The 27,155-nt window shown below is 39.8% G+C and overlaps 1 protein-coding gene across 5 annotated transcripts in view; it reads left to right on the forward strand.

Annotated features, from left to right (window-relative positions):
- The window catches only part of VPS41 (VPS41 subunit of HOPS complex), a 121,251-nt gene that overhangs the window by 49,009 nt on the left and 45,087 nt on the right, over positions 1-27,155 (forward strand). For all 5 annotated transcript variants that reach the window (XM_052796178.1, XM_052796187.1, XM_052796168.1 and 2 more), the window contains exons 7-11: positions 579-644; positions 13,549-13,668; positions 16,800-16,946; positions 18,139-18,205; positions 26,521-26,618. In XM_052796178.1, the coding sequence (XP_052652138.1) occupies positions 579-644; positions 13,549-13,668; positions 16,800-16,946; positions 18,139-18,205; positions 26,521-26,618 (498 nt within the window). The remainder of the gene's footprint in view (positions 1-578; positions 645-13,548; positions 13,669-16,799; positions 16,947-18,138; positions 18,206-26,520; positions 26,619-27,155) is intronic.

Raw genomic sequence — 27,155 nt, forward strand, 5'->3', positions numbered from 1 at the left:
CAAATTGCAGCTGCTCTTGTGGGGGGAGGAATGAGGTCATGAAGTTTTCACACACATCAGATGCAGCTTGCTTGGTTCCTGGGGCCTTACCGCTCTTAGAGCTCAATCTCACACACTTGACTCGTAACAAGTAAGGCAAAGAGGCTCTTTAAGGTGCGTTGATGCTACATGAGGTTGTCCTGCGACAGACCTGAGGGGTGTGTGCCCTCTAGGCAGGCCCCAAACAAGACTTAATCGGGGTAACCCTTGCTTATGGCAGTCCTGTACTGCACAGTCCTAATTCTGCTGCCTACTGTGCAAAAAAGTAGTTGTTTGGTGTATAACATGGCCCTCGGTGTCAGGCATGTGACTTATGTGCCATATAATATGGAGAATTTTCTTCTTTTCTAGGAAAAGCATACGGAGATGTCTGAAACAACTAGGCTCTACTTCAGAGAAAGAACTCAGCAGTAATAGTTGATACTCGGCAAAGGGTTATCTAGTTTAAAAAGTGATGTGGTGCTCCCCGTAAACTTGTATTTAGGCCATAATCCTCTTCTTTTTTTTTTTTTTTCTTCCTTCTCCCTGCACCCCCCCAGATTGTTGCTGTTCATCCTCATTTCGTAAGATCCCACTTCAAGCAATTTGTAACAGGAGGGAAAAAGGTAAGCAGTCCTAGCGTAATGAACTTAGGCTATCTTTAAACAGCTTTTAAAAATAGCTCCGAAGGCTGTATATGTCATTTTTAACACCTAGAGCAAAGAATTCTTCTGTTTCCTTCTCTTTATGCATTATATTCCAAAACATTCTTTCTTAATTAAGACTAATTCCAGGGTGGAGGGGAGAAGTGCACTTCTTACGTTAAAAACATGTTGCAACAAGTTGAACTTCAGAGTAGAAATATTTCTGTCTACATAGTCTGAAAAAAAAGTCAATTGCATTTCCTAGGCCAGATTTTCTCCATTCATTTTAATTTGTTGAAGTGGGAGCAGAAGTTAGACCTTAATACTGATCTTTTATAATGCATGTTGGTTTTGGTGTTTGGGATTTTTCTTTTGCTTTACCTGTGGGTGACTTTTGTTTGTTTGTTTGTTGGGGGGAGGGGGGATGTTGTTTAAGTAAACAAACCCAAGTATCTTCATCAGTTCTTGTTCCTGGTGTGGGGTTTTTTGCTCATTTATTTTTAAAGTAATTCAGGGGAGCTCTTGCTAGAGTAGGGCTCCCAGTTTTTTAAGTACTTATATCTGTGTAGTTGAAGTCTTCTACTTGGGGCAGTTGTTATTTTAAATGTGCATTAGGTGTCTTATTGGTGTAGGGTGCAATTCTGACTTGCAGATTACAGCTGTGTCCAGTTCCTACACGTATCTTGTATCACATTGCATATTTTCAGTCAAAATATGAAAGGTTTGATTAGGAACAGTTTCTTGAATTCATGGAATTTTCCTGTTGCCTTCTCTTATGAATTAAGGATGAACAATCCTCGCTTACAGATGCATCAAACTGAATGCCGTGCTCCCCTTTACCAGCGTCTAAGAAATATAGACTTCTAGTGCTGAATACAACTTAATTTTCATTAGCAGTTCAATATGTTTCAAAGTATAGCTGTGTTTTATTTTGCTTTTAAGTGGCACGTATGCTTGACAGCTTTTGCTGGCTACTCAGAGTTGGTGGTGTCCTTAAAATAATGCACAGTCAGTGTACGTCTTTGTCAGCCACCAGTTTGTAAAGCTTTTTACTGCTGATAAAAGGGGTATGGAAAGAGGGAAGCAAGGAATTAATAGAACAGGGCTCCGTCAGGTGGTAAAAGAGCTTGCATTCACCTGATGCCGAACAGAAAAAAACATCAGGGAGTTAACACATTCTCTTTGGTTATCTTTGATTACTTGACAGGTTGTTTTATATTCTGTCCTCTGGGGAATGGTATACTCGTTCTTAATGCATTCATTTTTTGCCAAGGAACTTTCCTCTTCAGGAAAACTTTAATTGACATCTTAACATAAGGTATTTCGCATGGAAATAAATGTTTCTCGACACCTGATTTTATTGATACATAAAACCAACAAATAAAACCTCTTAGCCTTGTGGTAGAAACCCTTCCCCTTTTCTCCTTTCCTCCAAAAGGAGCATACGTGCTTGTATAAAGGCAACAACAAAATGCTCTGTGAAAATTCAGAAAGTTAAATTCCACCTACTTATTTATTGAACTTTTTTTTTTTCTTTTTCTGGAAAGAAAAAGGCCTTGAAAAACACCCCTGCTTTTTATTTACACCTCTCCTTAAGTGTAAAGCCAAAGAGCTGTATGGGGGCAGCAGGCAATGGGGAGTTGGTCCACAAGAGCGAGGAGAAGCAGGCTGAAGCATACCACCACAGGCTGCAGACCTCGCATCTCTCCCTGTGTCTGGAGGTTGTGTAGTTGGGTGAGCTCCTTCGGGGAGGGGGACGGGACCTCCTGTGGCTCCTGAGGTCTCTGCACTTTTAGCCTTTGCATGGACACAGCGACTTCATAGCTGATAGCTGGCAGTGGTGGGAGGCATGCCATCTGTCTTCCCCACCCACACCAAGGCAGGGATAGCAGTAATGGTAGAGGTAAGGCTATCCTCATTTCGGATCAAGCTTAAGAGAAAAGCTTTGCGTAAAGCCCTCATGCTATGCTCCTTGCTTGAGCTACATTCAAAAACATAGTGTGAAGTGTGTGAACTCTTCATCCAAAGGGTTGCAGGGTCTGTCTTTTTTTCTGTTGTTCTGGGAGATGGTGACATAATGTATATTAGCATTTTAAATGTTGGGGGCGGGTGGGGTGTTAAATTGTTTGCTAAGATAATTTGAGCAGATAAAAGGACCCAGAAAGAAATTTCGCCACTTCCTCAAACCCCTCTAGTTGCATTATGAAGATTGTTGTCTTGGAATATGATTTCCTTCTTGATTTCCTACTTGAATTTCATGCTGGTTTTGGTTTATGGTGAAACAAAATAAAGAAGCCAAACCACAGATGCATGCAGGAAGCAAGAACTTGCTCCCTTGACCTTAACACTCTGTTTTGTCTCATCTCAAAAAAACACTTTCAGATCTGCTTAAATTTATTGATTTTATAGCCAAGCATCTGCCTCAGTAGGATCCTTAATGAATGGGGGGGGGGGCTATAACTGTAAATTACCACCTCCTTAATTTTTTGAGAAATATACAGTTCTTCATAACAATATAAAAATGTATAAAAAAATTACACTTTTCAGTTCAAAGACCCACTGCATTCTGCAAATGTTCAAGGTGAGCAACAATCTCTTAAATTGTAGAAAGGGAGGGAAAAAAGCTAAGTGATGCGCTTCAGGAATGCACAGGACAGGTCCTCGGTTCCCAATACAGGTGGATGTTTGGAACTTGGGTGAATTTGTGTGTGATGCTGAGATTTGCCACATTTTAGACGCTCAGCTTGACCTAAAGCTGCCTTAAGAGCAGTGCTCCCTGGGATAACTGTTTAAATAGTTGCAGATTGTTGGAAGCCTAACTCTACTGTGCATATGTTTATACAGTTGCTTAACTAGGCATGTACTAGAGTCCTTTGAGAGGTTTTTCTCTAAATTTTATTATAAACTAATTAACCAATTTAAATTGTTTGCTTGCTAAAGCACTGGTTTTTAAAAGTAAAGAACTTTCATTAAGCTTGGGTTAATATCATTGCCTTCTATTTTGTGCTGGAAAAGCTTTTTTCCACCCCCTCTTTTTTCAATGAATGAATGTTACCTGTGCCTAGAAACAAGGCAGGTACTGTGGAAACGTTGACATGATTGCAGTGAGAAGCAATAGGTACCATCCTAAATAGAGGCGCTTCCCTGCTACCCTCCCCCTTACCTCTGCAATTAACTACAGCACCATTGTGATGACTTGGCAGATTATGGTAACCCTGAAATAATAGTACCATATATTGTAAATAACAGGGCATTCCTGTCCAGAGCAGACAGTAGAGCTTCAAAGCAAGGGAAAAGACAAATACTGTGCTATTGAAGGCCATAACCTTCTACCTTTTAAAAAAGGGTCTAATCTTAAAAAAATAATAGGGTAAAAGCCAACTAAATGAGGGTGGTAAAGCTGAAAACAAGGTGTTCTTTATTTAACTGTTAGAGTGCTGGTCTTTCCCAAAACATAAACTAAATGAATGTTATGTCAAAGTCCAAGTATCCATTATATCCAGAGGGTTAAAGAGGCAGAACTAACAAAGAGAGAAGACTGAACGATATTTCGGTTCCAAAGTCAAGATATCAGCTTACTGCATCTTGCGTAAAGATAACTTAGGAGAGCAGGACAACTTGAGGTTTCTTTCTTGGGAGAGGCATTGATAAGACTTCCTATTTCATGTTTTGATTAACATCAATAACCAGATGCAAAGGTTTCTGGAGTAAAATTCCTATGAGAGTGAATCCTCTGGAGTGATTGAGTCATTCTGCTGAATGTGTGGTAATGAAGGGGTTTTGTGGGGTTTTCTACCCAGCATGGTAATGGGGACCCAGCACAATTAAGCAAATGAATTCTGAAGCCAGTATGGGAGTAGCACATTCAGCACATTAAAGGATTGGGCCTCCTCATTTGCCTAGGACATGCATTTTGTATAAGTGTTGATTTGAGTATCCAATCTGAAACATTTTAACCTAGGGAACCAAGACAAAACTGAAAATTTACCCTGTGACTGTCAGCAGTCACATCTTTATAGGTGTCTGTGTCTGTATCTGCACAATTTATTTATGTTATATATATGGTGGAAATAGGTATAAAAATATATTTTTAATGGGGTCTGTATTTCTTCTACTGGAGAAGATACACTATAAGAACTGGTTTTCAAATGCAGATGTGTCTGAACATGTTTGTCCCATTTATCCTCCCAGAATTAGCATCTGAGCATATCAATGCCCATGCTTAAACATTAGACTCTCTTTTCTTTGTCCGTTACAAAAGCAGAAAGAATTTAGTGTTACCTGGGGCAAATTTCGCATTATTAAAAAAAAATAAATCTTAAATACTATTCTGGTGTTAGAATCCTGGGCTGGATCCACAGTATCTCCTGCCTGAGACGCGAAACAAGATGATCTAAATTCTTTCCACTCCAGGTAGAGCAACGTCACATACAGAGAAAGGATAGCGATTGCAAACAATGCACAAGCGGGAAGAGAAATAGCATTCTTGGGGATCTGCAACTGCTGTTGTGGCTAGTGGAATTTCTATGTTAAAGTCAAGTCTGCCAGAGAATGCCTCAGATTTTTTTTTTTTGTCTGCTTTTTAGTGTCAGCAGATGCACTTTGCTTTGTGAGTAAGTAGATGATGACCTTTACCTCTGAACCCTATGATATGTACTTCATAATAACTGGTTGGACTACTTTGACAAATTATTAAATTGTCAGGATGCTGTTTGCAGCACAGTCCATTTTTAGAAAGCAGATAGTCAGCTGTTTGGCATTATGTTGGGTAGAAGAGTACCAGACAAGAAGGGCAGATTGCTTTGTAAGCTATAAAATGTCAGTCAGTAAATACTCAAAGGTCTGGTTTAAGTGAAGAAAGAGTAAATACTATGGCAATTTCTATCCATGCATTGGATAATTTACCATAAGCAGGAAACAAACTGTAGCAGCAAGCAAGCCACAATAATACAGGTCTGCGATTTGCTTGCTGCGATGTATAATGCCCGGATGTATCCCATATTATTAAGCAGATGAGACTTTGATAAGTAGTGATGTGCTGTTTGCTTAATAAGCAGATTATTTGGCTTACATTTCTTCTTTATTATTATTTGGATGTGCATTTCTTTTTATCGTGAGAAACAAAACATTCTCCTTGTGCTGTAACAAACAAATTTGGTTTGTGTAAAGAGAGAATGGATCGTAGTCCTGTGTGCATGTAATCTATAGTTGTGTATTTTGCAAATGTCTGTGTAGAAAACTTTTTTCATTGCCTGAGGTGGCAAGCAAAGAGGATCTAAATATATGAAATGTGTGAGAGCTTGTGTCTCTGCCTGCAAGGCTGCAGGTCTTGCTTTCCAAGGTGTTAATTCTGTAGCTCTTTGTGAATAGGTGACAGCTGGAATCTGGCCGTTGAGTTATTAAAAGTACAGCCTAATAAAAGACCTATGGCATTTGTTTGTATTGAACATCTCAAAATTTCTAGCTTCTCTGTCCATGAACTACAGCAGCAGCTCCTGTTTCGTATCTTACCATTGCCATCACTTACCTCCCAATGCTGCTGTTGTCTGCTACTGCCTCCTTGCTTGATTTCCCTTGGCTGCACCTCCTGCCCTCCCCTCCATCCACACCCCAGCTCCTTAGACAACAGCATTTTGTGATGATATTTTGAAAACTCATCTTCAGTTGAAAACTTGAGGCTTACATTATTCTCTGCCTCGTTTGAGCTCATCCAGTCCATCGCTGTTCCAAACAGAAGTGATAATTTTTTATTGTTGCTATATATTTTCCTAGGGATGCACGATTAAACAGTAAGTCTTCATGTGGCATACTGTTCTGTGTTACTCTGGGATACCTGTTAATCTTGACTGTGCCTGTAAATGTTATTTTTATGCTGAAAACAATAAATATCTATAGTGATCACTTGTAACCATGGCAGTAGCATTTTAGGGTTTTGTGATCTTGCCTGGCTGAGGGGAGACTTGCTGACATATGCACCAAAAACCAGAACAAATGCCACAGGTAGGCACATCTTCACATTAAGGCAAACAAAGAACAGGACAAGGAAAATACAGGGAGTTTTCTCCTAATTTTTTTTGGTGAAATAAAAACTAATCCAACAGTACTGCAATAGGGAAGGGAAGGGTGGCTCTTCAGTTACAAATTGAAATCTCAGCCTTTTTCTTCTGAACAACACCTCCAGATCTTTAAAGAGAAGTTGCTGTGTTGAAACAAAGTAATGATGCTGTGCATAGTGCTTCAGTAAAACTATGTTTCCTTTGAAACTTGTCTCTGTGTGAGAACAGACATCTTTTATTTCAGTGTTTTGAAGGTGCTATTTGGTAGTGGGGTGAAATTGGATTGAATTACTTCACCGTATTGATACTACCAAAGCTGCAATCACTGGCCTCTTTGTTCAGAGGATTGAGAATTCCTGTATATAGTTTAAAGACTGGGATTACATGTAATTATTGTTAATGCTAATTGCGTGAGAGGCTCCATTAAATGCAAGCACTAGTTGTGATGGGTTAACCCTGGCTGGATGCCAGGTGCCCACCAGAGCTGTTCTATCACTCCCCCTCCTTCTCAACTGGACAGGGGAGAGAAAATATAACAAAGAGCTTGTGGGTCGAGATAAGGATAGGAGAGATCACTCACCAATTACCGTCACGGGCAAAACAGACTCAGTTTGGGGAAAAATTAACTTGATTTATTACAAATCAACCGGAGTAGGGTAATGAGAAATAAAACCAAATCTCAGAACACCTTCCCTCCACCCCTCCCTTCTTCCCGGGCACAACTTCACTCCCGGATTCTCTACCACCCCCCCCCCAGCGGCACAGGGGGACGGGGATGGGGTTTACGGTCAGTTCATCACACGTTATTTTCTGCCGCTTCATCCTCCTCAGGGGGAGGACTCATCACACTCTTCCCCTGCTCCAGCGTGGGGTCCCACCCACGGGAGACAGTCCTCCACGAACTTCTCCAACGTGGGTCCTTCCCACGGGCTGCAGTTCTTCACGAACTGCTCCAGCATGGGTCCTTTCCACAGTGTGCAGTCCTTCAGGCACAGACTGCTCCAGCGTGAGCCCCCCACGGGGTCACAAGTCCTGCCAGAAAACCTGCTCTGTGGGCTCCTCTCTCCACAGATCCGCAGGTCCTGCCAGGAGCCTGCTCCAGCGCGGGGTTCCCACGGGGTCACAGCCTCCTTCGGGAACCCACCTGCTCCGGCGTGGGGTCCTCCACGGGCTGCAGGTGGATATCTGCTCCACTGTGGACCTCCATGGACTGCAGGGGGACAGCCTGCCTCACCATGGTCTTCACCACGGGCTGCAGGGGAATCTCTGCTCCGGCGCCTGGAGCATCTCCTCCCCCTCCTTCTTCACTGACCTTGGTGTCCGCAGGGTTGTTTCTCTTACATGTTCTCACTCCTCTCTCCGGCTGCCGAATACCGCCGTCCCAACTTTTTTTCCTTCTTAAAAATGTTATCACAGAGGCGTTACCACTATTGCTGATTGGCTCGGCCTTGGCCGGCGGCGGGTCTGTCTTAGAGCCGGCTGGTATGGGCTCTGTCGAACACAGGGGAAGCTTCCAGCAGCTTCTTACAGAAGCCACCCCTGTAACCCCACCCGCTACCAAAACCTTGCCACACAAAACCAATACATTCCACCCCTCGCCTCTGTGCATCACATTTTTAAGAACTATCATTAAAATCTACATTCATCACACAAAATCTTCACTCACATCAACAAAAAAGAATTCCCCACACCAAAATCAAAATAATATCATCACAAAACCGACAAAAAGTGGACAATTTACACACAATCCACCCCTCGTCCCTTCACCACAATTACAACAATAAAAATTCCCCGCTCGTCATGCAGCTCTTAACTCTCTAGCTGCGTTCAGTCCATGTTTTGCCCGTTACCTCTCTCAGTTACTATCCTTATCTCAAATTCCTCACTTGCCCGCATTCTCCACCAAAAAGACTGTGATGGGTTAACCCTGGCTGGATGCCAGGTGCCCACCAGAGCTGTTCTATCACTCCCCCTCCTTCTCAACTGGACAGGGGAGAGAAAATATAACAAAGAGCTTGTGGGTCGAGATAAGGATAGGAGAGATCACTCACCAATTACCGTCACGGGCAAAACAGACTCAGTTTGGGGAAAAATTAACTTGATTTATTACAAATCAACCGGAGTAGGGTAATGAGAAATAAAACCAAATCTCAGAACACCTTCCCTCCACCCCTCCCTTCTTCCCGGGCACAACTTCACTCCCGGATTCTCTACCACCCCCCCCCCAGCGGCACAGGGGGACGGGGATGGGGTTTACGGTCAGTTCATCACACGTTATTTTCTGCCGCTTCATCCTCCTCAGGGGGAGGACTCATCACACTCTTCCCCTGCTCCAGCGTGGGGTCCCACCCACGGGAGACAGTCCTCCACGAACTTCTCCAACGTGGGTCCTTCCCACGGGCTGCAGTTCTTCACGAACTGCTCCAGCATGGGTCCTTTCCACAGTGTGCAGTCCTTCAGGCACAGACTGCTCCAGCGTGAGCCCCCCACGGGGTCACAAGTCCTGCCAGAAAACCTGCTCTGTGGGCTCCTCTCTCCACAGATCCGCAGGTCCTGCCAGGAGCCTGCTCCAGCGCGGGGTTCCCACGGGGTCACAGCCTCCTTCGGGAACCCACCTGCTCCGGCGTGGGGTCCTCCACGGGCTGCAGGTGGATATCTGCTCCACTGTGGACCTCCATGGACTGCAGGGGGACAGCCTGCCTCACCATGGTCTTCACCACGGGCTGCAGGGGAATCTCTGCTCCGGCGCCTGGAGCATCTCCTCCCCCTCCTTCTTCACTGACCTTGGTGTCCGCAGGGTTGTTTCTCTTACATGTTCTCACTCCTCTCTCCGGCTGCCGAATACCGCCGTCCCAACTTTTTTTCCTTCTTAAAAATGTTATCACAGAGGCGTTACCACTATCGCTGATTGGCTTGGCCTTGGCCGGCGGCGGGTCTGTCTTAGAGCCGGCTGGTATGGGCTCTGTCGAACACAGGGGAAGCTTCCAGCAGCTTCTTACAGAAGCCACCCCTGTAACCCCACCCGCTACCAAAACCTTGCCACACAAAACCAATACACTAGTCTATTCTCTTTAGCAGATGCACTCTGAAATAGAGTTTTGAGCTCTTTTTGGAGGCTGTTATTCTCTTGGTAGTGAAAAATACAGAAAGATGTATTCACTTATTCAAGAGAATTATGTCCACTTGTTTTTAAAACCAAAAAGTGTCCTGCACTGTCCTCTTGTCTCATGCATTTCAGTGTGTCAGTTTTCTTAATGATCGAATGCACAAGTATAAGCAGTTAAGATGACTCGCAAAATAGTAAGTAGTGAACTATCAGAAGATTGCAATATACTATGAAGGAGTGTGAGTGGGGACCCTTGAAGTCAAAGTTTATTTTATTTTAGCTATATTATCATGTTGCAGTATATGCAAGAGATGTTGGAAGTGTGTTCTAAGCACTACTGTATTGTAACAAAGGACTAGAAAGATTTACCAGAGCAAATCAAAAAGGGGAGAATATAAACTGTATTGCAGAGAATGCAAGAAAGTGATTTTTGTGGCTGCGGTTGAAATATAAGTACTGTGAATGCTGACTGCCAAAATATGGGATTTATGGGAAATAAAACCCTAAAATATTTTTCCCCTACCAAAAAGAGAGGGCAGTGGTAGGAGGAACCCCTCCAGAAACAGTGGATTTTTGTTATGTGTCTGGCTTCTCTTGAAGTTTTAAATGGCTTTCTGGTGCAATAAACATTTCAATGTGAAGACAGAAAGGAAGACTAAGAAATAAATTAGGCTGCTTATTTTGAGAGAGATGCATACAGTGGATAGCAGTTTAAAAATGCATAGCAAAGTTCTGGGTTCAGTAACTCAGTTTCCAGGTGTCATTGCTGTAAGAAATAATAAATAAATCACATTATGTATATTAATAAAATGCAGATAATTGCACTGAAGGTAAATTAGTAAAGCATGTTTTGAGATTAAAATTTTTTTTTTTTGAAGCCACAATGTTGCGTATCCTTGGGCTTCAGTGTTGGACCTATTGCACTTACTGATATGAAACAGGGAATTCTGGGTGCTGCAGTGATTCAGATTCACTTTCCATCTTGTCGTGGTTTAACCCCAGCCAGCAACTAAGCACCACGCAGCCGCTCACTCACTCCCCCCCACCCAGTGAGATGGTGGAGAAAATCAGGAAAAGAAGTAAAACCCGTGGGTTGAGATAAGAACGGTTTAATAGAACAGAAAAGAAGAAACTAATAATGATGATGATGATGATAACACTAATAAAATGACAACAGTAATAATAAAAGGATTGGAATGTACAAATGATGCGCAGTGCAATTTCTCACCACCCGCCGACCGACACCCAGCCAGTCCCCAAGCGGCGAATCCCTGCCCCCACTTCCCTGTTCCTATACTAGATGGGACGCCACATGGTATGGAATACCCCGTTGGCCACTTTGGGTCAGGTGCCCTGGCTGTGTCCTGTGCCAACTTCTTGTGCCCCTCCAGCTGGGCACGAGAAGCTGAAAAATCCTTGACATTAGTCTAAACACTACTGAGCAACAACTGAAAACATCAGTGTTATCAACATTCTTCTCATACTGAACTCAAAACATAGCACCGTACCAGCTACTAGGAAGACAGTTAACTCTATCCCAGCTGAAGCCAGGACACATCTTTATTACAGGCAATATCAGACTGTTGTCTTCTACTGCCTTGGTCTGAGAATTTAATTAAGCATGTGCTTAAACTTGAGCATAGACTGAAGCAGGATTTTTTTAAATTTTCTTTTCTCCTCACCAGTTCTTCCTCAGGTCATTTATTTTCTTTGCAGTTTCTTACTCAGGTAGAGAGTCATGAAAAAGCATGATGTTCACAAGCCATGAACAGTTACAAAATAGCTGCAAAGTGTCATTCCAAGCTCACTCTGGACCTTGTGTGTAATAAACTTAAATCACGATTCAGTCACAAGCAGAAAAGATTCAAAGTTCAGTTAATATAGTTGACATCAACCAGTTTTAACCTTTGACATCATCCACATAAATTTTTGCAGCCTTGTCCAGTAAGTCCAGATGAAAATACTATGTATTTTGCTGCTGTCTTTATTGGACAGTATTGAAAAAAGCATCCAAGTGACAGTTCTTTTTCCACTGAGCCTCTCCTTAGGAGTTTGTGAACTAGGAAAAAAGTAATTTTCAAGTCTGGATCTGCACAGCACTTAGTTTTTAATGATATCCTCAGCTTCTGAGTGGAGCTAATTAGTTTGGGCTGAGGGTTGCTCCCCTGTTTCACATCCACCTTCCAGCCTGCTACTGGAAATCCCTCTGTATGGCACTGCCTTACGAGTGTAGATTTTACACTGCTTTCAGTGTCTTGCCTTGGTTGCTGTAAAATAGCGTGTTCTGTAAGAGTTTTACTGGGTATTTTTTCATAGGTGGAAAAAAAAACCCTAGACTGTCTAAAAGGTGGGCCTTCATGTGAGGTATGTGAAGGACACACAGGCATTTTGGGTGGGGCTGAAGTGGCAAGATACGCTTGAGTGAGAGGTTTGATGTCTGCAGCATGCTTCACGCAAAAGTTTCTGATAGAATGACTTTCCTAGATAGTGACCGCTTTAAACTTTTGGACAAAATACTTGTCTTCTGGTGCCATCTTGTGGCTTTAGGAGAGAGAGGCAGTCTGTGTAATTGCCGTTAAAAATCCCTTATTTTGTTAAAAGATGTTACTTTAAACAACTAGTGTCTTATCATTTGACATATTTGTGCAAATACGGGAAACCATGTATAAAAAAGCATGTACAGCTCGATCTTAGGTAGGAAATATTAGCAACATAGGTACTTGATTTAGGTTTTAGCATGGTAAAAGTCCTTGTAGGTAGCAGTTTTACACCTCTTAATGGTCATGGTGCACTCGTGTGAGCTCGGGTTCAGGTTGAGCATGTGTCTGTATGTGGGTGTGCTCATGCAAAAGTTGGCAGGACTGGTACCTTAGAGTATGATCTTCGTAGATGCCTTAGCTTCTTACTTAGGTATCCCTCCAAGCACTGCACTTTGCAATGCTCAAAGTGATTCCACGTTATAATCCTATCAGATAACTTCCTGAAACTATACAGGAACCAGTAAAAGAGCTGGACTGTTGTGCAAACTGTCTGCATGTAGTTGGGTTTTTCTTTGCTGCTGCAAAGCATTTCATAACATCTCCTATGCATTTAGATACTCTAAAATACTTTCCTTATTTGCAAAATCCAGGATTCCCAATCACACAAATTTTATAATCAGCAGTACTTGTGGTCCAGTGCAGTTTGCATGTGTGGGACTAACACACAGAATCTCTAGAGCCCTGTGGAAGGCTGTGTAGTTCCACATGGAGCCAAGCAAAAGATCACAGGCTTGGGGGTCTTCAACAGTTTTCTTTGACTACCTGTGTTTTAGAGGGAAGAAGGAGCTTATCAGGAGATCAGTGGATAGGTGTGAGGTGGCCTGGTTTCTTTACCAGCTTTCTAAAGCATTGTCACTAATCCTGTAGGCTTAGGTTCTCAAATGGCTTACTTTCTTTATCCTTAAAATGGAAATAATTATGCTTACCGTTCTTTGGAGAAACTTGATGGAAGGTCTGCTTATTACTATTATTATTAAAGTAACTTGAATGCTGTAGTATACAAGATTCTCAATGTATATGTACTATATGAAAATGTTTGATTGTATTTGCTTTTGTTTTGTGATAGGTGTGTATTTTTCCTTGCCCTTGAATCCAAGCAGAGTAAGGAATAATGAAGCAAAAACTACCTCCCATGTTTATATACAGCACCATGTCACAGAAATATTTCTTGTACTTCTTCATAGTTGCTGTTATATGAGAGAGGCTGGATGAATAGATGGAAGCCTTCAGTTTTACATGAAGGGGAAGGAAACATAAGAAATGTGAAATGGAGAGGACACTTAATTGCTTGGGCCAATAATATGGTAAGTATTTGTCACCTCTGTTACATGAACAAAAATACCTGATATTTGAAATGTTTTGATGTTAATTGCCAAAATATTCCACTGAAAAATGGTACATTTGAAGAATCGAGTATAAAAGGCTTTGAAAGATATGTTTTAGATCCCATTTCTTGGTGGACGTTTCTTCTGGATTTTCCTGCTGGCGAGTTAGTGTTCTCTATATGGTTGCCACTTCTGAAGAAATTAAGAAAAGTGGCTCTACATACCACTGTTGGGGATGGTCACTACTGTACACTATTGTATAGCAGAGTTTTGAGCAGTGCAATTTATTGAAGTAAACTGTCTGGCAAAGGAATACCAATGTAACTCTTTATAAAAATAATAGAACATCTCCACCACTTGCCACCCCCCCCCAGATAAAACCCCAAACCTGTCTGGATTTTGTAATTTGTACTGAAGTGACGTTATATGCACTTCTAATGTTGCAGATTATAAAAAAAATGATAGTAATAATTTCTTATTTTGGTAGGCCACTAGAAAAGGCTAGACTTAGGAGAAAATAGGCCTTTTTTGTTCTAAGTGTAATTCATATTTTAAAGGGAACCATTGCTTTCATGCTGAGTGTTGCATTTCACCTATCACTGTATATCTAATTGATGGGTCAAGGTCTATGTTTTAAAGCTCAGCAGTGAGGGATATGTTTTTAAGTGTGTATCATGTCTACATTCCAAAGTCTTATTTTAAAATATGTGGTGAAAGTACTTCTGGAACACTAGCTTTTTTTCCTTCTATTGTTTTTCCCTCCTGAAGGTAAGCATTTATTAAAATATTTTAAAGTCATTGTTCTTTTATTCATTTCAAAACCAGTTTGATATGAAATTATTAGAGATGGACTTTTGTTTATTTGCTCCCCTTTAATAGCTGCATTAGAATTGAAACTTCAGTGAGTGCTTGGTCGACGTAACATTAGCTTTTTTGAAGGTTTTGTTCTTTTCAGAGCCATAAAATTAAAGTACATATTCTAGGTGAATCTGCTGGGAATGGGTAGGACAGTTGAGGAGAGCTATCCCTAGAGATGATGTGCCACATCAGAACAGAGAATACTAATAAAATGTTGAGAGCCATCTGTCAGAGACAAAAAGCCATGGTCAGGGCCTATCTTTCAATGAAAATTGAAATGACACTTGCCCTCCAAAAGATTAATAAATTTGGTTATTGGCCTTTCCCTTCCCCCTTTACCTTTTTAAAAATTTCTCCATCCTCTAGCAAGGTTTTGTGTTTCATTTTTTTCTTTCAAAGTCAGATAAAATCTTTTATAGCCTTGCTTCTTACTGTCTGTGCGGGGTTACCCAGTTTTTATTTTCTTACGCCTTTTTTGTTTTGGCACGCTGTATGTGACCTCGTTAGACATTGGATATTCTCAGGTTATTTAGGCAAGGTCTAATTCTGCTTTTCAGATGCTCAGGTAACCCATGTTTGCTGCTGTGCCCTCTTCTCCTTCCTCCATGGCCAAGAGTGTAAGTTTTACAAACTGAGACACCTGAGGACCAAATCCTTAGAGGCATTTGGCTGCCTAACTCCTATTTGAACAGGTTTTAGGCTCTTTCATGATAGGAAGTTGACTCTGGAAGTCCTTTCAGTTCATGATGCAAATGGCATACTTATAACTACAGGGGATTCTACGCTATTGGTTTGAAAGGCACTTTAAACATAAGCTAGTCTATCTCATATAGGATTTGCTGCCTTGTAGAAAAACAGAACGTGTGATATGGGTCACTTTTATCTGAAAATCATCCTTGAAGACAAAGTGGTAAGATTAATAAAAGACAACTTTATTAAAATGCAGTTCAAGCAAGACTGCACATTTTATCAGATGAGCTTAGAAAACACAAAGCATAAACTCCTTGTTTATGTTACCCAGAGATCTGGGCTCCATACGTTGCAGGTGCTATGTGCAAGTTTTTTTCTGAAACCTTGATGACTGTTAACCGAAGAGATGCCAATAAGTATGCTCCATGCTTACAGCTGTTCAGTGACAAAGATCACTGAAAAAAAGAAGCCAGCCTACCTCCATACCACTTACTGCTCCTTGTGATTTAAAAACAAAAACAAACAAACAAACAAAAAAAGGCTAAACCTGGCTTAGATTATGACCCCCATGTTTAGACTCTTTGACTTGCAAACAGTTGAATCTGTACAGCTGGTGACATAGAAACTCATGGTGCGGGGCGGGAACAGAAACAGGCAGGGGAATCTTTTAAATCAGTTTTGTCAATAGAAAAATCCTGACGTGGAATGGCATCCTGGACGCTGACCTTTCAAGGTCCCTTCCATCCCCTTTTCTGTGATCATGGGAGTTGTTCTTTAAGCTCACTGAGCAGAAAAGAAATATGTACTAAAATGCTTTGTTTCATTTTGGGGACTTTTGGTTTTAAATCGCTAAGAACAAGTCATTACTTAACATGAAATTAATCTCTATTTTGCTATTGGAAAGGTTATAGCTCACCTTGTCTAAATGGCATGGAAAAATCTGATTAATGACTCTTCCCCCCCCCCCAAATTACTTTAAGCTTCCTTTCTTTAAAATTCTTGTTCTATTAGTTTAGGGGGTTCCCTTAGGAGGCAGTGAAAAATCACAACATACAAAACCAAGCATCATTTAAATGTGCTTGCTTTTCTGTTTTAATGTAAGAGTAGAAATGCATTTCTGGAGAAGTACAGATTGGCTTCATTTATCTTAATGAGCTGTTGCTTCCCCCCTTTTCTTTTTCCGAGGTGGAAATTTCTGCTTCTCTACAGGGGCTGTTGTGGAAGAGCTGGGATATTTTCATTTCTCCAGTAGTAGCACCAGCCCAAGAATCTGAACTAGTTCACAACTGGAGTTGCTAATCTGTCACTCATTCACTTATTATATCTTTTCATTTGACATGTGAATTTAAAATATCTAACTTACTCTAATCCCTTTGTTCCTTCTGTCTCCCCCTGGGTTAGATGGGTCTTTGTATCAACAGCTTTTTCTGTTGGCACACTCAGCCTACCCTGAAATTTATGCCATAAACTGCTATGACTGCCTTAGCGTACAAAATAATATGGGATGTGGTGAGTAGGAGTTTGTCATACTGAATAAAGTTCTCTTGTATTTAAACTTTCAGGGCGTGAAGATACTTGACATGATCTCCAAGCAAAGAATTACCAATGTGCCTCGAGATGACATAAGCCTTCGCCCGGATATGTATCCCTGCAGCCTTTGCTGGAAGGATAATTTAACGCTGATTATTGGCTGGGGAAATTCAGTAAAGGTGCAATTACCTGTCTTTGTAATAAATGCTTGCTGTTATCACAGACAAACAGAGGATTATTTCTGAAAAGCAAAGACAATCGAAAAAAATAGAATTTGGTTTGACTACAGTGTGCAGAACTCCTGCTGCCGTAGAAATGTCATTGGACTGACCCTCATGAGGAGAAGGAGTGATAGACACCCAGCGGTCAGACAGATCTCTGTGTGTGAGCACACAGCGAATGTAATCCTCAGGGACACTTCTCTGTGCCTTGGAGAGATTTCCTCTTTTGAAAGCTTTTAGTGGGCTGTTGAATTCATTTCTTTTGATTAGCATTAAGGAAGAACAACTTACCATAAAGTATTTTTGGAGGGGATTGTCTTGGGGGCTGAGGAGGTTGTGACTGCTAGAACAGCCACATGATTTCGATCAACCACAGAAAAAAAAAGACGTGGGGGGACAGGCTGCTTGGGGTTTTGTTCTGCTTTCAGCAGGGTACTAGCATTTAGAACTTGTGTGCTGCAGACTGACTATGATTTGCTCAGACCAGCACCTGACATGAGTTTGTTAGAAGCGTGTTAGCTGTTTTCTAATAACAGACTGCTACATCACTGCACAGTGGGAAATTAAAAGCGCTCGGTAGGAGTAGATGGAAAAGGAGGGTAAAGTGAGGTAGGTGAAATGTAAAACGCTTTTGGAGCATTAAACTTAGAGTTTTACAAATGAGGAGGTTTGTCCTAAGTTTGGCATCTGTCTTCTCCCTTGTATCGTGCATGCTTCACAACATTTGGGTATTTGCATTTCTTTATATGTACATACTCTCTCCCTGTTATTGGGAGTTGCAATAGCATATTCTTACTGAAATTGTAAGGTAATGAGATGCAAAGTGTGAGAAGATACCAAAACCAAATTCACATATATACTACTATGAAGAAGTCCTAGTGGGCAGATGTTTTCAGATTTCTCTCCTGTGTTCCATCTTCCTTCTCCTCTCCCAGCTTATTTATAAGGCTGTGGACTACAGCTACAACTTTCCTGTCTGGTTTTCTTCTTCAGTGATGCATTGTCAGTGTTTTACAGCCTGTGTTTTTCAAAATACAGAAATGCATGTCTGAGAATGCCTCAGTAAGAAAAGGAGTTTCGGGGAAAAGTTAGTATCATTTTAGGAATTACAGTTTGTTCATCATAAAATGATCCAAATCTCTGTTCCTAGATTTGCTCAGTAAAAGAACGGCATGCCAGTGAAATGCGTGACCTTCCAAACCGCTATGTGGAAATAGGTATGATTGTACAAATGTGCACTTTTTCAAAATTATAAAAGCTTTAAAGGTCTGTTTTCGCATTCTAGCCTGAAAAAGCTGTTACAGTTCAGAGGCAATATGTAGTCATAATATAAATGTCTCCTCATTTTTAGTTGATGAGGTTGTCGTAATATCCTGCTGCATAGTTTGTTGGTTTGTGGGTTTTTTTATTTGTAGAGAGTCTTAAATTCTGTGATCATCTAAAATCAGAGACCCTTGTGTGAACAGTGGATGTCTTAACTTTCCCTTCATGCAGATTCCTACCGAGAACTTGATTTTTTTATCTTGGTTAAATGATGATCAGTGTAGTGGTAAGGAGAAAAATAGATGCTACTTTATTTGATTCTGTGTTGTTTGACTACAGTGCTCATAACTTTTTTCTCTCTCTTTTTTTTTTTTTTTTTAAATATCTCTTTGGTATAGTGCTAGAAAATTGATTTGAATTTTTTTTTGTTGCCTTTTTTGCTTCTGTGTTTTATGTTCTCCTTTGCTTTCTTATTTGTCTAGCTTAGGCGATGTGAATAAATTTCATTATTGCTGATTAATGGAAAAGGTCTTGACAAAATGTGTGTATTAAGTAAAGTGTAAAGTGGAATTCAAAGGAAATTTGGAGGGGAAGAGGGAATGTAAACAAAAAGTCACAACTGTCCCCAGAAGCTTCTTCTGGGGAAAGGAAATACCTGTGAAAAGGTAGTGCTGGGAAGATAAACAGGCCCTCTGGGACTCTGCAGACCAGAGTGGACAATAGTTTGTAAACTTTGGTGTTTCCTTGTCTTGACTGTAATGACATGAGATTGTAGACAAGAGTGTTCAAGCAAGATCCTGACTCATGTCAGGTTACAATGGTGCATGGCATAGGTGTATACTCTGCTTTCTGATTTCAGGAAAGAACTGTTTTAAAATAGCTTCTGAAAATCAGCTAGGAGACTTGTTAAACTCTGCAGGAACTCTGGATACTGAGAGATGGTGGCATGCCTGACAATTAACTGAGACCTGGAAGCTATTTGTTGTTTAAGATTACATAGTCCCAACAGAATAATTAACTCTGGAATTCTAGGATATTTGAGAGATTTTTGTCAAGAAGTTCAGTCTGAAGTTTTAGCCTCAGACCTTTCATATAATCTTTTCTGTACCTGTAAGTAGCTTTTAGAAAATAATTAAATGGGGTTGTTTACATAGTGACAGGTGAACAGAGGCAACTTCTACTTCAGCTATAATGTGTCTACGTGGAGGGAGCTTCTCTTACATGACTGTCTATTGGAACTTCATTTAAAAAAAAAAAGCTGTCATCAGACTATTTAGGTGCAGACCTGAAGGTCAGAGATTTTTGTGGAAGTAACTTTTTCATCTTGAAATTTTTAGCCTAAAATCTTCTCTGTATGCTTGAGGACTGGCATTTTATCTCACTTAACCTGTTAACAGTGTGCTTGAGATTTGTGTTTCTGGTTTCAGGTCAAAGCACTGAAACAGGTCTGCCAAATGCTGTCAGCAGCACTCATTGGAACGTGGGTATTTGGGAGGGAAAAGAGGGAGACATTATTTGTTCAAGCCTCAAAATAAATTACAACACCTTTTGATGTAGTCACATAGAAAGTCTTCTTGAGAGCTCTGTGTCATGCCATAGCATCTATTTCAATTTTATTTCAACTTTCCTTTTCAAAGGCATAGCTGGAAGGCCTGATTATTAATGGGCAGACCAGCAACCAGTATAGTTTTTTGCAAGACGATTAATATCCTAAGTGGATGAATAAGCTGATATACTTTCAGAATGCAAAGAATTTATACAAGGCAAGAATATTCTTCAGTGGCAGGATAGCTGAATATCTTTCAGGTGTTTTGACTCATAATATCTTGGCAACGTACTTACAAAAAATGAAACCCGTAACACAGTCTAATTTTTGTCATGTTCAGTGGTGTGGGTTTTTTGGTTCCCCTGCCCCCCGCTTTTATGATTTTGCACCTGGAATGAAACCCAGAAGTGGAGTAGGAGACTTCATAGTCACTTCTCTGCTCATCAGGGTAATGCATGTGAACTCTATGGTAATACAGTGTTTTCTCGTGTCTCAACAGTTGCAGATTTATGCTCTTTTAGAGCCATTCTGAGGGCCTCAAAGTTCTACAATAGTATCATAGTAAACTGTGATGGCATTAGTAGATCATAAATGTTTCTTCAGTGGTTTGCAGCCCAGTGAATAAGGAAACAGAGCATTTTCTGCATTGCAAGTTAGGTACATAGGACCCTGTGTAACAAGGTCCTCCTCATCTTCTGATTCTGTCTTGACACATAGCTATACTTACTCTGAGGCAGGAAATAAATACAGTGTCTACCGTGATGCTAAACCAGACGGCCCATAATGAGGGAAAGTAACACCACTGTACTGTTCTAGCTGTTTTAAAGAAGATAATGCTGTGATTACCTGTAAGAGAAATTAGATTAATTATACAGGTCTCATGCACTGAGATCTGCGTGGCATTGCTGATTTTATTTACATCTTTCAGTATATTAATGGTGCTTTTCTTCAGTGATCTTTTCCATTGTCTCTAGTTATGTTACAGTTCATTGCCTCCGTGGGTCTTCAGTACTGAAGATAAACTCCAGTGAAATGTTTCTATTTAGGTTTAAATGTATGTTAGCTGAGCAGATCCTATCAGTTTAGCTCTGTCAGCTACTGCTGTGAAGTAGTGTATTGATTAGAAAGTATTGGTATTGAATTACAGGCTTAACATGGACTAAATGCCGTTGTTATCCTTCTTAAAGAGTGCTTGACTTCCGTACTTGCTCCTGATTCGTGTACAAAAGCTGTAATGCTGGACAGCTTCGGGTCTGAACAGGGAACCCTTCCTCAACAGGACCCCATGAGAAGGCTGGTTGCTGAAGAACTAATTAGCACTTACAGTTAATATGATGCCTTTTCAAAGCGAAACGGGGCATCTAGTCTTCGATAACCTTGTCAGGTAGCTTGGGATTTTATATACTTTTGTGGAGAAGTACTTCGTCTCTGCTTCAGTGACTCAGGTTGTTAATGGTAGTGGAAAATAGAGATTAACACTGGAAGTCAGTAGAAGACTTGAAGTCTATTAGAGACTTCCTATTCAATTTATTTTAGCCCAAATTTTATCTGAGGAATCTCAGCTTAATTCCCAGGTGCCAACCAGCCAGCAATGTCTCTTGAGTACTTGTCTCCCCTCTGCATTCCCCCAAATTCCCCACAAAGTAGAATTCTGGTTTGAAAATTACATGTTTTGTGGATATGCTTGTAACAACACATATGTATGTTTTGTGAGGGAATAGCTGTATAACTGCATGGCAAGTTACCACCAAGCATTGAGATTGCACATTTTTATCTGAAAAGAACACATGGGAATATTTATTTTTTGGTTTGTAAAGTGAGATACTGGAATCTACCATACCAGCATTCTTCTCTTTATATAGGCAAACCTAAAGCTTAATTAATGAGTGTGATGATGATGAGCAGGAAATTAATTGTGACTAAATGTCATCATCTTTATATGCTGATTTATGCAAACATTTCATTGGAGCATGCCTGCTACACTCTGAGAAGCAAATTGCCAAGAAAAAAAAAAAGCGAAAAAAACCCCAACCCATTCATATAGCTGATTCCACTTAGACTTTTTCTCACCCCGTTTTGCCAGAAGCCAAACTCATAATTTATAAATTTCTTGATAAAATTAGTCATGACTATCAGACTGCTGAATATTTTCCCTGTTGGTTAACAAAGTTTTCTCAGTTCAACATGTAATGGAAAAAAGAGGTTTTCAGGAAATTAACTTTGAAGCTTTGAAACTTAAGCTCTTGACTTTCCAGTTGTCATCAAGGATTCTGCGGGATTTCCTTAAAGGTTGTGTGTGTCTGTAGCTAGAGAGTTGTACAGGGAATTGCCGTATTTCTAAAGATGATTTTTATTGCTGTGTGAGATGGAATAGGGGTAAGACAATTTAAGCACCATGGTAGCACTTCTATTACACAAAATATGACTGCAGGTAAAACAGCAAATTGTAACACTGCTTACAGTAGACAAAACATTTTTCTAATTTAATTGAAAGAGTAGACCTCACCAGATGGATGATACTAGCATGATGAGGTAGTGGGCTTTTTTCCTGATGTTTCTGATTAGTGTGATACTATAATTGAGAGAAATTGTTTTGTTTTGGTAGCAAAATTCTTGCTTGTTTCCATTCTGTGCTGGTAGCAAGTAGTAAGGCAACAGCTTTCAGTGACAGAGGCTTTACAGAGTTTTGATTTTAAGCCTAGGTGGGTTTTTTTGTTGTTCAGTGATCATATTCAATTAACAGTATCATTTTCATTGCCCTGCTTTGCTTTAATGAAAATGCTCATCCTCTTTGCTGTGTGGCATTCAAAGTTATATATAGAATGATTGATTAATGGTTGCTAAATTTTCTGTAAAGCTTTTCTGAACGTTCAACATTCGAACAAAAATAAATATGAATACGACTTTTCCAAGCATTTTGATTATAAATAAATAGTAGAGGGTGTCAATTCCAAGTTTGGAAGCATCAGTTTTTGCTAATTGTTGATGTATAGGACCCGCCATTGATTTTTAGTCTTACTCTACTGCTCTTCCTACTGAAATTCAAGGAAAAAGATAGTCAATTAAAATGCCATCACAATATATACATGATTAGGTAAATAGTTGCTTGATTTCACATATAGTAGTACAGGTAGAAAATTTGCAGGGAGTTCTGAGGATATTCAAGCCCAAATAAAGGACCTTCATGTGGGTTACTTCACTGCTCCTCCCCAGAAGTTTACAGTTCCTTTTGAGTCACAGTTGACATTTCTTTAACTGAGCACATCCTGAGCTTTCTGCTCAGGCTTCTTGTCAGAGGTAGGTCTGCCCTGGAAATTTGAATATATGAAGGCTGTTTGGAGTCTTATGGGAGATAGAAACCATTTTTTAGGAAATACTTAAATGCTGGGGCAGGTGTTCGAATATGAAGGTTTTCAGAGAAAAATATGAACGTTAAAAAAATATGAGATTTGTATTTTCTTCAAGGATTAGTTGGGTAGTACTAAAGTAAGTACCTAAAAGTAAGAATATTCTTTTATTTCAATAAAAATATACTATGTATATATGTTTATGCTTTGTGATTTGCTTCTATCCATCTAAAGACAGCTTAAGTGGTACTTATATGGGACCTTTTCTGGTCCTCTAGCTGGAACTGAATGCACATATTGTGGAAAAAAGAAAAAAAAAAAGTCTTTTTATATTTTATATAAAATGCAACTGCATGCACATGATCTTACCTAATCAAAACATGCAATTTTGTATTATATTTTGTTTTGCGTAAATAACCTAGTTCAGTAAAAGCAGTGGTGGTGGAGATACTGTCTTGAAAACACTGAAGGGTATGCTGTGTTGTTGCCTACAGCAATGACTGCAAATTTTGCAGAGGTACCTGAAGTAGCTGGTTAAAAGGTAATTTGGGAATGTGTAGTGGCATCACCCCATCAGCTAACAGTGCACCAGAGTTCTAGGTAAGCTCGGCCAGTTCATGGTGCTTTGTGGCTCTGCTGATGTTGATACATGATTGGGCTACCTAAAAATTAGCTTGTGTGTTGGCTTTTCAATTTCTTTCATATATCATATGGAATTAAACCCCCCCCCCCAATCCTTCTTTTTTTCCACACATTAAGTTTCATGTTAATTCTCTGCGTGCTAGTTCAGCTTCCTGCTTACTTTCCTAGAAGACAATGTTGAAACCTTGGCCCCATTGAAATCAATGGCAAAAACCTCTGACTGTAACCAGAATTTCACTCTATAAATCTGCAGTGGAAAAGCAGGGGCTGCTTTTTGAGATTTGATAAAACAAAACAGACTTCTTTTAGTTTCAATCCACCGTGTGTGTGTGTATATCTTTAAATTTCAGAGAAAGTTGCTGTATAGAGTTTGGGTAAATAATGTAGTTATATATTGTTTTATTTCTGTAATGTGATATATTTCATACATTTAATTTAATGAACAACAAAAAAGATGTACAGGTTTCTTCTTTTTTGCTTCCTGGTAATTTGTTTAACAGCCTTACACAGATGCTGAACATAGAGTAGATCCACTGTCAGCATATCTTCCATCTTCTCTTATGACAGGCATAAACATGTATGACACATGGCTGTACCTCGGTCATTCCCATTTACTTCAACACTACATTTGTTTTAATTGTTTTGGATCCTTTTCAAATTAACAGCATTTCTGCAATGCCTCTAAGTTGGATTTTTTTTCCCCCATGACCACAACAAAGTATCCAGAGAGTAAGTCAAATTAACGTATTAGTGTTCTGTGCAGCTATAACTTCTGTAATTTTTTTCAGTAAGACTTTTTTGATTAGCTGCATCAAAGGTTTTTATCAGGTCAAGAAGCACTGTCTATGCCAGCTACTCTTTGTTCAAGGCTGTAGCAGCAGAGCTAGAGCATTGTGTTTCAACAAGGCCTCTTGAGGAGGATGAGCTGAGAGAAAGCTGAAAGTGAAACCAAGGAAACTAAACTATTTAAAAACAAAACTTGAAGTGGTGGGTTTTATTTATTTGTTTATTTTTTCTTGGAACACTACTGCTGCTTGATCCTAAATACACCATTACGTGGACATTACAAACATTTTCACTGGCAAAGGAACTAAAGTTCCAGTGAAAGTCAAAGAAACACACTTTTTTTTTTTTTTTTAAAACTGTCCCCATAGTCTTTATAAATGTACCATTCACCACACTGTTTTCCTGTCTAAATTCAAACCACATTATCTTACATGCCTATGAGAGCCTTCTCGTGTCACTTTTTAAAGCTGAAATGAAAGTTTCTTTGCTTGTTCTTCTAGCCAGCATTATGGATTTCACTTTGTTTTTTCTTTTCCATGTTTTTCCTCCTGCTTTCCATATTCTTTTAAAATGCCAAATACTAAATTGTAAACTGGGAATAAGATATATTATGTAGATGTTTCTGACATGGGTTGTTTAAAATCATTACTCAGTGCAATATGTGACACAGTCGAAGTGATCTCATCAGTCTTGCAGGCTAGAACAAAATAATTATGTACAGGATTACAAATGTAAACCTATTCTCTCCTAGAATAGATTGAGTGCTCTAGCCTTGTGCCATGCTTTGGTCCCCCAGTGATGTCAAAGTGTCAGCAGTCTTTAAGAGAAAAACAGTGTTTGCTTATTCATTGAGAGACAGGTGTCAAATCTGTACTTTACTTGACAGTATTTTTTTCTTCTTTAGCAGGAAGACAGTTATTTCTACTGTTCCTTCTTATTAGCTAAAGAAAATTAGCTTTATTTTTAGTGTCATTATGCTGCATTTTCTGTTTGCTTTGCTAAAATAGTAACTGTTTTAATAAACAGTAGATATTAGTAATGTAGCATGCTAAGCAGTAAGCAAGGAAACTTTTTTTTTCTACTTATGCTTAGATTCTCCTAAAACAATGTTTTGGGAGCAAATGATGATGTATCTGATATTTTTGTAAAAGCTTATAAGTTTTTTTTTTTAATATAAGCACTTGGATGATTCCTGTTCTGGGCCCCATGAGAGAGGAGCCCACAAAAAGGGCTGCACTGTAAATCCAGCAGAATAAAACTGAATAGCTAGTTCTGTGGCAGAGGTCTGCTTTAATTAGCCTTTTTGTAAATACAGTTCAGCTCTCTTTTTCTTTCTCAAAATAGTCACCACATAACTGCCTCGATTTCAAGGGCAATTTTAGGAAATTACATTTTCAGTTTTATGAACAAGGGACTATTCAACTGTATGTTTTCTTTGTAATGAGGGTATCTGTAAATCTTCCTGTGATGTTTATAGTGATGATAAATAAATAATGACCTTTGTGTTTTCTTATATCATACCAATAGATGTAGCAGGTGTTATTCTCTTACGGCCACATGAACTTGCTGCGAATATGCAAACCAATGAAGTTGTTCTATTTATTACCTGTTTTATTGAGTTTGGGTTTGGTTTTTCTTCCTTTTTTTCAATGTGATTACTAAAAATCAGGCTGACCATTCATTTCAAATGTTTCATCTCTAGCATGTCCTGGAGCACAAACCTTTATTCTTGCAAGCTTTAATGGAATTTAATCTGTTAAATGTAATTTTTCATCTTGCTGATCCAACTGGGAAGTCTGTAGGTTTGTTATATGTATTGAGTCTTTATTTCTCTGAAGTGCTACTGCATGCTGTTGATTGCCACTGAAAATCAGTTGTGTGTTTTTCTTAGGAAGTAGTTCATACACATTCACTTATTTAACAATCTGTTGTCTTTCTTGTATTTCAGTTTTCCAGTTTGACACCGAATTCTATATCAGTGGACTTGCGCCTCTCTGCGACCAGCTTGTTATACTTTCATATGTAAAGGAGATTTCCGAAAAAACGGTAATTGTTTTTCTGTTAGAGTTTCTTCACAGCACTGAACTGCCCTGTGAGTTGGGCCTTAAACTAGTCACGCAGATCTGTTTATCTGTGAAAAAATTTGTAGTCTGCTGGTAGTGAACAGTGCTTGAAACTTCTTTGACCTACAGAATAAGGTCAGTGGAGGTGATGTTGAAGACTAGTGTACTTAACCTTTCAGAAGTCCTGTCTGGGTTCCTTTATTTCTTGCAGAAGGCAGAGGAGGTCTCTAGATAGTCCTTCTCTCTCCTCCCCCCCCCCCCCCTTTCTCTCCTTTTCTCTCTTTCTTTCTGCTATTTCTGCACCAGATGAAAAGAAGAATCTTTTTCAGCCATAAGAGGGGCTTGCTGACACTGCATCTTAGAAGAAATGAGAGTAGTGAAGTTGATCAACTCAAGCAATAAGAGCCACTGTGGCGGTGTAGGATGCATGATTGCGAGGAAGTGGCATCATCTCCCTTGCTTCCAAGACCTTTAGTTGTGTACACCCAGATACGTGTGTAGATAGGTAGAAATTAGAATT

This window comes from Harpia harpyja, chromosome 1, assembly GCF_026419915.1.
Source record: "Harpia harpyja isolate bHarHar1 chromosome 1, bHarHar1 primary haplotype, whole genome shotgun sequence".
In the NCBI taxonomy this organism is placed as follows: domain Eukaryota; kingdom Metazoa; phylum Chordata; class Aves; order Accipitriformes; family Accipitridae; genus Harpia; species Harpia harpyja.